This window comes from Quercus robur, chromosome 4, assembly GCF_932294415.1.
Source record: "Quercus robur chromosome 4, dhQueRobu3.1, whole genome shotgun sequence".
NCBI lineage: Eukaryota > Viridiplantae > Streptophyta > Magnoliopsida > Fagales > Fagaceae > Quercus > Quercus robur.
In genome coordinates, this window is record NC_065537.1 from 6,589,033 (window position 1) to 6,601,221 (window position 12,189).

General features: G+C 33.1%; 3 protein-coding genes across 23 annotated transcripts in view; 2 read left to right on the plus strand and 1 right to left on the minus strand.

The window, feature by feature from the left end:
• Positions 1-12,189, minus strand: part of LOC126720431 (disease resistance protein RUN1-like) — a 186,940-nt gene that overhangs the window by 141,784 nt on the left and 32,967 nt on the right. The gene's annotated exons all lie outside the window — the stretch shown is intronic.
• LOC126720434 (uncharacterized) overlaps positions 8,104-12,189 on the plus strand; it is a 101,339-nt gene continuing 97,253 nt past the window's right edge. The window contains exons 1-3 of one of the 3 annotated variants that reach the window (XM_050422943.1): positions 8,104-8,545; positions 8,622-8,772; positions 9,661-9,841. In XM_050422943.1, coding sequence (XP_050278900.1) covers positions 8,215-8,545; positions 8,622-8,772; positions 9,661-9,841 — 663 coding nt within the window. In that variant the 5' untranslated portion in view covers positions 8,104-8,214. The remainder of the gene's footprint in view (positions 8,546-8,621; positions 8,773-9,660; positions 9,842-12,189) is intronic. The other 2 variants (XM_050422941.1, XM_050422942.1) reach the window with 2 other exon arrangements.
• On the plus strand, positions 10,200-11,957 carry LOC126720443 (uncharacterized). The gene is made up of 3 exons (XM_050422960.1): positions 10,200-10,363; positions 10,903-11,172; positions 11,667-11,957. Exons 1-3 carry the CDS (start codon positions 10,280-10,282, stop codon positions 11,763-11,765), a joined length of 453 nt encoding a protein of 150 aa, XP_050278917.1. The 5' UTR covers positions 10,200-10,279; the 3' UTR covers positions 11,766-11,957.

Below are 12,189 nucleotides of genomic sequence, written 5' to 3' on the forward strand. Positions count from 1 at the left end.
TACTTGCTTCTTATATGGGGCAGAGAATGCAACATATCAATTGAGTGTTTTGATTTTATTCCAAATGGTATTAGGATAAAAGGTTGGTCTTCAATTACTTTTTAGCAACAAGCACATCTTTCCAAAGTATGTGGTAGACTATAATGGCAAGCTATTTAATCTAACCCCTAAAACTGAAATTGTGGTTTTGTCAAAATTGTCTAATCTCTGCCAATGAAAAGTAACGACACAAATCAGATTGGTCTTTGTCGTAGACTTGTAGTCACGTCCCACAAGTCTGAAGGAGTCCCATATAATCATACAAACTTTGTGTATCTACCTCTGCTTCATACTAACATTTAACCAGCTTCCAGCTGCTTGCTTGTCCAAACCAATGAAGCTTCTCAACCCCAATAGTCTTCATGTGATTCTACTCTTTACTATAAGGCGTTTTGCATATTAGATGCTTACGGATGCCCAATGGCGAGATGTGATAGGCAAGAACTCACACTTAATCACACAACCTAACACTCGGAGTGGCATGGAAGCTTTTACGGTTCCAAGCAGACTTTGAAATTTCATTGCAAATGCTATGATTTATGAGTGCAGACAAGGACAGCTTCAATCAATGGATCCCAGTTTATCTTGTGTTGGCCATCTGGTGGACGACTTGATGATACCCTTTTATCTTCAAAAACAAGTTCCAGTCTCCAATATATGCAATCATCTTTGAGGAGCTTTTGCAAGAAGTTTTTATTCTCCATCCACAATGACACTATGAACCCCTTTCTCTTGACTGCCATCTCCACTTCTCTAAGTGAAATGAAAGTTGCTTCCCTTTTAGATGACATAGATCTACTATAGCAATCCATAATCTGCCTATTCCAGGACCTGACCTTGCACCCAAAAGCACATCCGCCAAACTTTTTCCTTTTAGAATAGACACCTGTCAGATAACAAAATTACTTGCCATCCTACACAGTCACCAAAATTGCTAAAATCTCTTTCGCTGATAACTGCTTCTTGAACTCTGCAATTCATCATCAAAATCCTAAAAACCATATAAATCATAAAATACCCACTAACATAGCCACAATAACTGCATTATGAGATTTATTTTTAGAGAGAACATACAACCATCATTCTAATCACACTCTCTTATTGGAGTTGATAAGAATCCATTATAATACCACGCACTGAAGCCAACCAAATTGCTCTTGCAATTGGACAAGAGAGAACAAATGATCCACAATTTACTCATATTCACCACACATCAAACATGAATCAGAAACAAAAACTTTTCTTCTAATTAGTTCGGACTTCCCAGGAAAAGCATTTTTAGTTATTTTCCATAGAAAAATATGACATTAATCAAGTGTGCAAACAAATGAAGTCATCAGCATGTAGGCAAATAGGTAGAACTGTAAAGTGTCCTCTTTGGTTCCCTAGCATGTTAGAAGACATCAATTGAAAATAAGTAATCTTCCACTATCTACAAAACTTGTTAGTTTACCACAATGAAAAAGCCAAAGTGCAACTAGAAATTGACAAAAACCTTAAAAATAAATAAATATATATGCATGAAATGCATCTTACTGATCTTTCTCAGTATGCAACTGCACCATTGGCTGCTTTGTCAAGTAAAACTAGACTCTCAACATAAGAATTAGCAACAGTATGCTTATATCCAACAATCCCAAGATCCTTTATCTCTTGGGTCTCAAGATTCTGCAACACAAGGTGGCTACCATCCGTTTCCCTACCATTCATTTAAAACACAATCTCACGATTTCTCCTAAAACCTGTTGGCCTTGGAAATAAACCATTTTGAAAGATCCTGCAATAAAAAAATTCACCGTATCAATCATTAATCACTCCTTCATAGACCCACCCACAATTTTGTTTGATTTCTGTTTGATTAAGAAAAAGAATTAGATGGAATCATAAAATCATAATGCAGAAAGCAATAGTCAAGAATGCTGAAAGCTGCAAGTTCCCAAAGAAAAACCAAAAAAAATCTAAAATTCCCTAGCCATTGACTGCCAAAAAAATAAAATCAACTTAATCAAAATACATAATTCAAATTAATTTTTGAGCAAATATCTTGAGACTTTATGTTTAAACTTTGAGTTTAGGTAGCAAGAAAAAGAACAAGGGCCATGGGTATGACACTGAAGACACATACTAGCATGGCCAGATAATGGGAAAATAAGACAACACTAAAATTTAATTTGTTTCTGTATGTGCGTTCTTAACACATTTTCATAATAATATTAACAAGGTACCTAAGTGTGTGTTTGTGATCAATTAAGCTAATAATTAGATTCTAATATATTATTAAATGGAGGCTGTCAAAGGCAATCAGAGATGACCTCATTGAAGCTAAAATCTAAAGAAAAATTTTAACAGCATTTTAAGTCATACCTTTCCTAACTGTCAAGATATGCATTGCTATGCATATGAAACTGCATCATCTTTTAAAGCAATTACCTCACTTCATTATCGCCAGCAGTGGCCCTAGACTGGATGTAGGAAAAGCAAATTTTAAGAACTAAGAAAAAATATACTCCCTACTTGCCGTGATAACAGTCAACATTCCCATTTTTAACCCAATATATTTGTCCCTTGTCAAGGTCAAACAATATTTACTTTCATATTACCAATAGCCGCCTTTTTCATCACATTAGTTACATGATATACATTGCATTTTATGCACATTTAAATGTAGAAGTAGGGACAAGATTGGAGTTTAAGTATATACATAACTGGGAACACTAATTGCATCTTTCATAAACTGTATTAGACAAATTCAAAAGTTTAATTACAGAGAGAAAAAGGCCATCTAAAGAGCAATTTTATTATTTAAACAGATGAGTAACTCAGATATAAGGTTTTACCTGGATCTCCAAGAGGTTAAGAACTGCAGAACCTGCAAAAATATCAGCTGAAGGTTTCTGTATTAAGCGGCAATACTTGCGATCCATCATGGGCCGCAACTCATTGTGAAAATTGCTTCAGTGAACATCCTAAGAATGATTGTGCAGATTTATGGAAAAAATAAAACCTGACAGTGAAACCACAGTCCTTGTATGGTAAGTCTTCCCACTTGAAACTGGTGCCTAAGCTGTGCCACCGTGGCCTAGGAACTCTAATAAGAATTTTTGAAGTGTAATTTAACAGAAAGTCATTTGGGAATGGCATAAAATATATATATATATATATATATATATAATTTTTTTTTTTTAATAAATGAATCATAGTCGAAATAACATGGTTGCTTGAACTGTTCAAGTAGATGCATTAGTATTCTGAATAGGGAGGGAGCATTAATACGCAAATTATAAGTACTGGATATTTTCTTTATGCTAAGTATGTAATTGATATTTTAACTTAATCATTGGTTACAACAGGTGAAAAATTAACGAAGGGAGGAAATAAAATGCCAAAAGTGACCACTTCTCCCCAGTAATTTTTATGTATAAGACAGTTAAAGACATGTATATTGGAGATAATCAGCAACTCAAAGTGAAATTAGTAAGAGGGTGGCAAAGAACCAAAGAAGATTACTGTCATCATAACAAAATTGGAGATAATCCTATTAATTTATTTATAGAAGATATGCATGTTGGTGAAACATGAAATGGCTACGGAGCTATAGCTTTCAAAGGGATAGAAGACTTGTTCATGGTTGCAAACACTTGTTCACGGTTGCAGACACATTAGAACCTTTGTTTTTTGGTATTGAGATTCATTCTAAAGTCTACAAAATAAGGAAATCAAATACCAAAGAAAAGACTTACATATGTAAATTCATCAGTACAGATTATCCTGCAGAACAGAATGCTCATTTTTGGGAAAAAAAAAACACACAAAAAATTAGAAAAAAGAAGGATAAAGTAGTTTCACTAGAAGCTACATCTAATATCCCAACAATATTTAAGTTGTGCCCCTATCATCCCCACTGATTCAAGTATTCAAATAATATAAAAAGAAATGAAATTAAAATGTCTGATTTTATAATATACTGAAAAAACTCTTTGACCAACAACTATAAATTATTTTCTTCCACAAATCCAATCCAAAGGTACTTAGGAATGGAAGTAACTTATTTTTTGGGCAGCAAGTCTTAAGTGAGCAACTAAGCCAATTCAGTATTGTTCCAAAAAAAAAAAAAAAACCCTAAATTTTCATAGGCTTGAAAGGTTCAAACCAAAGCATCCAAATGTGACTGTAATAGTGAATTTGGACTCATCATTGATAGAAATTTCCCTATTATCTACTTCAAACACTAGTAAATAATTGAGCAATTTATGTTGATATGTTATCCATCTAGAACCAAATGCAACTTCTTAGTAGGTAGATGAAGGATTGTATTGAACGAAAGATGTTCTATACACTTGTGATCTTTTCAAATCTTGTGTAGAAACCAGGAAGTGAAACAAAAGAAAAATTACCAACTTTCAATAAAATTACCAACTTTTCATTCAAAGAAAGAAATTTTTTTTTTTTTTTTTTTAAAATGGTACCATTTGAAGCTAATTTAAACATCCATTCCAATATTCTCTATCTACATATTTAAGTACGTTACCAAAATCCTTCCTTAATACCCTTTTATCTTCAAAAACAGGTTGTAGTCTCCAATATATGCAATCATCTTTGAGGAGCTTTTGCAAGAAATTTTTATTCTCCATCCACAATGACACTATGAACCCCTTTCTCTTGACAGCCATCTCCGCTTCTCTAAGTGAAATGAAAGTTGCTTCCCTTTTAGATGACACAGATCTACTGTAGTGACCCATAATCTACTTATTCCAGGACCTGACCCTGCACCCAAAAGCACATCTACCAAACTTTTTCCTTTTAGAATAGACACCTGTCAGATAACAAAATTACTTGCCATCCTACAGAGTCACCAAAATTGCTAAAATCTCTCACTAATAATTGCTTTTTCTTGAACTCTGCAATTCATCATCAAAATCCTAAAAACCATATAAATCATAAAATACCCACTAACATAGCCACAATAACTGCATTATGAGATTTATTTTTAGAGAGAACAAACAACCATCATTCTAATCACACTCTCTGATTGGGGTTGATAAGAATCCATTCTAATACCACGCACTGAAGCAAACCAAATTGCTCTTGCAATTGGACAAGAGAGAACAAATGATCCACAATTTGCTCATATTCACCACACATCAAACATGAATCAGAAACAAAAACTTTTCTTCTAATTAGTTCGGACTTCCCAGGAAAAGCATTTTTAGTTATTTTCCATAGAAAAATATGACATTAATCAAGTGTGCAAACAAATGAAGTCATCAGCATGTAGGCAGATAGGTAGAACTGTAAAGTGTCCTCTTTGGTTCCCTAGCATGTTAGAAGACATCAATTGAAAATAAGTAATCTTCCACTAGCTACAAAACTTGTTAGTATACCACAATGAAAAAGCCAAAGTGCAACTAGAAATTGAAAAAAACCTTAAAAATAAATAATAATATATGCATGAAATGCATCTTACCTATCTTTCTCAGTATGCAACTGCACCATTGGCTGCTTTGTCGAGTAAAACTAGACTCTCAACATAAGAATCAGCAACAGTATACTTATACCCAACAATCCCAAGATCCTTTATCTCTTGGGTCTCAAGCTTCTGCAACACAAGGTGGCCACCATCCATTTCCCTACCATTCATTTCAAACACAATCTCACGATTTCTCCTAAAACCTGTTGGCCTTGGTATTAATCTTACTGAAACTAAAAACTTTTGTCGATGACAACTCAACACCATACTCTTTCATCACCTAAATATGGAAATAGCCTCTTTGGTAAACATAATGAAACAAGGCTACCAAAACTGAGACAGAAGCACACAGGCGCAGCCCAATCACAATTTGACGGTTATAAAATGGAAGTTCTGGCTGCAGTATTTCACGGAACACCTCTTCCTCCAAATCAAACATCAAAATAAAAGTAGGTGATTTTTCTATATGATCATTACTATTAGTGCTCTGGAAAACAACCCAATGGACAGCCCCATTGACAAAAGCCGGTGGCTCAAGATAACGTATAGTGCAGCACATGGGACAAGGTTTTCTCAACATTATCCATTCATTTTTGGCAAGTAAGTAAGCCTCGACAAGAGGATGAGGACTATTGAGTAAGGTCATTACAGGCCATTGCAAGTACCTATTACAAGGGAATGTCCATCATGGGGCTCAGGGAAATCAAACTTGGTGTGTTGGGTAGAATCATCATCTTCTTCGTTATGCAATGTGTAGAATTCTTTGAAACTATCATCTTGTGGGCAGAGCCTGAGGAGGAGGAGGAGGAGGTTATGGTTGTTGGTGTAGGAGTGGTCGAGATGGATGGAAATGAAAGTTGAGTTTAGGATAAAGGATTTTCATGTTTTTGAAACGGAGGTACAGATAACCATGGATTTGATAGGTAGAAAAACGAAAATATGGGTTTGGATCTCATCAGGTAAAGGCTCCATTCAATTGTAGAAAATATGGGTACTATTAATCAACGGATGTAACCAGAAAGATCATAAACTATCCATCAAACAACAGAGTGGGACTTGGTAAAGCAAGATTGACTTTTCAAACCTGCTATGGAAAGAGTGGCTGAGTAGACACCCAAACCAAAATTGTGGTGTGACTGTGTAAATAAAATTACAAGCATTTGACACCATATAAAAAAAAAACCTTCTTGTATTTGTTTATTTATTAAATAATTAAGTTTAATATTTAGGCTTAATTAAAAAGACATCATGAGCTTTGACGTTATAGATTCAAAATCTCTCTTAAAAAAAAAAAAACTTATATTTAATAAACAAGCTTAGCTCGTGCAATAAAAATCATTCTTAAAATAAAAAATTGAATTAAATTAAAATTAAAATAAAACCCAATAGTCATTACTTATGTAGAGCGGGTTTTGGGATTAAAAGAAGAGAAATTCTACGTTCACAATATTTTCACAACACTTTTATAACAAATTATTTTCTTTTATAAGTACTTTTACAGCAAATCATAGGACATAAGTTGTTATTGGTTCTAATTTATATCTACAATTTAAATTACTTTTTTGTCCACTTGTAATGACCAATAACAACCTACCACTTCAAACTTCTTGTTAAAATATTGTAAAAATATTATCAACATAACATTTCTCTCGAAAAAACAGCCCAATAATTAAAATCTTTTTCTTTTTCTTTTTCTAAAAAGTTGTCTACTACTATGGCATGTACTACTCCGAGTGAAAAGCGTTCATTTTGTTTTTAAATTTAAAAAAAAAAACACTTTTCAATAGATTGCTTTATTTATTGGTATTGACATGACCTTGGAAGATGTAATTTAGTCCGTTCATAATATTACTAACCCACCAACTCGCATATTAATAAGGCTCAATAAGGCCTTTTTAAGTGTGTACCATATTTTTCATTAAAAAAAAAAAAGTGTGTAACATATTCTTTCTCCAAAAATAAAAAATAAAAGTGTACCATATTGTAATTTGAATGCCTTTCAAAAATTCTCATCTTTGTATCTTGTGTGAGTTTATTTATTATTATAATAATAATAAATAAATAAATAAAAGAAGAGCTAGATAAAAATAATGGGCTTGATAAAGCTTGAAAATAGAGTTGAATTATCTTTTTGCCATGCCCCCTACCCCCAATATTTTCATTGTGGTACACATGGCCCAGTTGTATCCATTCATCCCATATGTAATGCCTCAAATATATATATATATATATATATATATATATATATTGGTTCACATTTTCTACTCTCTGAGAAATTTCCAATTCATGTGATGAAAGAGGAAGTCAGGTTTCATGTGACTAGAGCACTCGCATATAAGAATCTATTTTTAACTCAAACAACCCCTTAATGGAGAAGTTCATGTACTTGTTCACCACTATGTAGTATGTACTTTATACTTAAACTGCAAGCCAATCTTTGATTGGCTAAATTCGCCATGAATGATCATAACAAAATATTTTCTTTGGATAAAAGGTTAGAAAACAAAATTTGAGAACTTAAGAAATAAGTTGAATTCCATGGCTTAATTCAGTTTAAGGAAAAAAAAAAGGTGGAACTTAACAAACAAGTTTATCTCCAAGGCTTATATCAGTCTTCACCATATAGAAGAGAAGTATGTATTGTACTAATATTGAAGTGATCATTTGTTTGTAGCAGTAGTAGTACTATTAGAAGTTCATAGGTATTGATGGCTTACATTCCTCCACACAAGCGTCACTCATACCAAGCTGGTAGTAGTGATAGGCATAATAGACCCTCACCAATTCCACAATCCCTTGTTCCTCAATTTAGGAGAAATCTTAATTTGAGGTTGCCACCCAAACCCTTTTCACAAAGAAGTGGAAAGATCGTTTATAATTATGCAGAGCAGGCTATTTCCACATGGTTTCCTGTTGGTTTGGATCACAATCACCAGTTTCCATCTTCTGTACATGTTACCCCAGTTCCCTTACAACTTTTTGGGAGAACAAAAGGAACAGATCCACTAGTTTTGTTCAAGAACAACAACAATCATCCAGGTAAATATTACTATTTTTCTGCATAGATTTTTTGTTTGTAACTAATTATTAATAATGGATTTGTGGTTTTGGTTAGTTGAGCAAGTGAGGAGTCCATGGGTGTATATAGCAGAAAATGTTGTGTCAGACTTGCTTTCTTCTTTCGAGAATGTCAAGAATGAAAAGTTGGACTTGAAAGATGTCAAGCCAAAGTTGGTTGCTAGATTTGGGAAAATTCTTTTTCATAAGTAAGCCATGCTTCTATTCTATTCTATGAGTCATTGTTTTAGTTAATAGTTTTTTTTTTTGGGACGCCCTATGAAAATTTAATTCAATATAATGAAAAAATGTGAAATTATGAGGTTGGCATGAAGAAGTGAGTGAGATAAATCCAAAACACTTATTTTTTTATGCACTTTGTTACCTCAAACCTAAGCAAAGTTGTCAACTGTCACTTCATCCTTATCTTCTAACCAAGAAAATAACTTAAACTTCATTAACCAAAACTTTAATGATACACTCAGTCAGTTGGAGTATCAATATGATATGAAGTCTATTGTTGGGGTTGCTACTGAGCTCTAGCTCAATTAGCACCTCCTCCCCTTACAAGTTCTAGGTAGAGGGTGAGGTCATGGATTTAAGACATACTAGATGCCTGTGTAACTTTCAAAAAAGAAAAGAAAAGAAAGGTCTGTCTAGTGTCATTTATTACTAGATATTTGTCTCAACATTACTGAATCTTATCGTATAAAGTTATTACTGCAAAAGCACAAGGTCACACAGGGAAGTTGTCAATAAAACATGGGCAATTTGTTTCTAATGCAATTGTGCAACAAACTTGCTTATGCAGATATGTACCCTTCACCATTATTTATCAATTACAATTATGTCTACTCTTTCTATCTGGTTCTCTTTCTATTGGTTGCTAGATTGATTGATGAAACAATTCATTTGTTTTGGCAACAATATCCTGATCATTTCATATCCCATTTAATAAAATGTACTAAATTTTTTGAAGTAATGAATATATTGATATTGATGTTTTGTAACTTCGAAAATTTCACATTTCAAATATGTAATAAGAGAACCTGTTAATATACTTGGAAGAGTTAAGTAGCTACAACTTTCTCATGTAGGAGCCCTTCAATCAGCGAAGAAACTACGAGAGTAGGTTTGGCTACAGAAACTACATTGAGTCAATTGAGAAGATCATTTTACACAAATATTCCTAATTCATACATGGCAAACATTAAGGGGGAAGTCACCCAAAAGATTAAAGTTGATTTTGAAGAGGAGAAAGATTTATACCATGTAAAGGTATTTCTTTTGCTGAATACCTCTGCTTATATATATTCAAAATTATGCCTTTTGATTTAGTTGGTCACTGACTTCCCCAATTTACTTTCTCATTTTTTATAGTTGTCTGATGCCACACTACCAGATTCAACTATTTCTTGCAAATGCAGTGTGATAAAAGAAGATAAAAGGCTTCAACTTTATAAGGCAAGTTTTTTGCTTAATATTGATGCACATTGCATTCAAATCATGCTTAGGTCTGAACTTGTTACGTGGGGTGCTGATGATTTGTTTTCTTCCTGTTTTATTAATTTTACGTGACAAATACGTCAATTTAACGTGAAAAGTATAGAGTAAAAAAGATGATGAGGTTTAGTATCTCCTGTTTTATGTGTGATTTGAGACTTATGTTCAAATGTCTCACTGTTCTTGTAGATTGAACTACACAAAGTGCGTCATATGGTCATAGACATATCATGCCTTGATAAAAATTTAGACCTAAGGCTGATGCTATCTACCAAGAGGATCTTAACAGCTCTCACTGTAAGTTTCTTATCTGTACAGCCATAGTACATGTGTGTGTGCATTCAAAGTCCTATGTATATATGTGAAAAGAAATAAAAAGCATATTTTTATCATGCTGAAGTTAAGTTTAGGTTAAAGTTTTATGGTCCTTATTGACAGAAAATTTAAGATTCAATATTTTAATTTCTTCCCTCTACATATTTTAGTAGGAAGGATTAAAATATTTTAATTTCATCATCATCATCATCATCATATATATATATATGATAAATTGTTACTAGAAGTGGGAGAAGGGGGAATTGAACCTTAGTTCTCCTTAAAAAGGAGACCAGTCAATGGCACTAAGCTACAAGGATCCTAACATTATCATCTTCTCTTGTATGAAGCAATTGGACTAAAAAAGAAAAATAGAAGAAAAAAGTAGAAAAAGAAAAAATTAAAACAGGGGTGGGATTGGACTAATCTTTACCATATGGGATAGTTTTAGCATGGTATTTCTTTCTTGTGAGAGTCTTAAGACTTAAATTTCTGACCAAACTAATTTATGTGCTCTCCAGGATGATGAGATGCAAAGCATCAGAAGTCTTATTAATTCTGCAGTTCTAGATCCAGATGTGAAGGGTGGGTTGAGATGGCCTCTAGGGAGGACATCTTCTGGAGGTAGATATTGTGTGGTGGGGGTTTGGCACACAATAGCTAAAGATTATAAAAGTTCGTCATTGAGGCTAAAAGTGAGACATGCTGATCGATATGATTTTAGAACTTCAACTGGGGAAGCTACAAGAGAGATAAATATGAAGCTGAAAAACATTGTCTCATTATTACAGGTAAATAACGTATGTAACTGGATGCTTGAATAAGGAGCTTAGTCCATGTAATCTAATAGAGGAACAAATGTCTAACTAGATTTGTTACATTCTTTTCTATAAGGACCATTCCATAACTTTACTTCAAATTAAATATTGTCATCACATCATTAGATTATGTGTTCTATTTCATATGACTCAGACGTCATTTGCTATCAAATCCATAAATTCATGCATTTAGTGTTTTTGTGATTTAGTTAAGTTTACTAGCATTTTATAGGAGATACTAAGTATTTTAGGTTTTATTTTCTTTGATTCCAAGTTAGTTTTTTATCAGTTATTATTTTATTAGATTTTTAGTTTACAAGTCAAACTAGGAGTCCGACTTCAATAAAGCTTTTGCATCTGGTCTTTTGTTGCTTACTACAGCATATAGATACAAATTGTGATGAGTATCTTTTTCTCTTTCCTTTATTTCTTCATTATGTGTTATGAACTCCTCTTTCAATTTTCAGGAACAGGAGGTGGAGGTTAGTTTGGTTTCTGAGATGCTTAAAGACCACTTGAGGTTGATATGGGATCATTTTTTATGCTGTGAACATTTTTTGTCATGAAATAGCAAAAAAGGTGGCGAAAAGATAAAAACAGAAGGGATACCATAAGGGCAGTTTGAATATTTTTGACATGTTTATGGTGTATTTGCTTACATCTTATGGAAATTTTAAGGAAATGGGCATTGATTCAAGATTGTAGTTTTTAGTATAAGATGATATGTCATCCTGTATTGGTCAGAAAACTATTAAATCATAGGGTCTTGTTATCAATTATTATAAAAATCCAATAAACTTTGATAAAGAAAACGATTAAACCCACTTCCAAAGACACGAAACATAGTCCAATTCAATTTTTAGTTGCATTAATCTATGGGAAAAAACATTGGTATACTTTTGCAAGCTAGAAAGTATTCCAACATGACATAGGTTGCGTCCAACTCTAAGTGACAGAATGAAACCTTGTTAGTAGGATTTCGCACAGTAA

Coding starts and splice junctions, on each gene's coding strand:
- LOC126720443 (XM_050422960.1), top strand. CDS start 10,280: ATGGTCATAGACATATCATGCCTTGATAAAAATTTAGACCTAAGGCTG. Junction 10,364..10,902: donor GGATCTTAACAGCTCTCACT/GTAAGTTTCTTA, acceptor TGTGCTCTCCAG/GATGATGAGATGCAAAGCAT. Junction 11,173..11,666: donor ACATTGTCTCATTATTACAG/GTAAATAACGTA, acceptor TTCAATTTTCAG/GAACAGGAGGTGGAGGTTAG.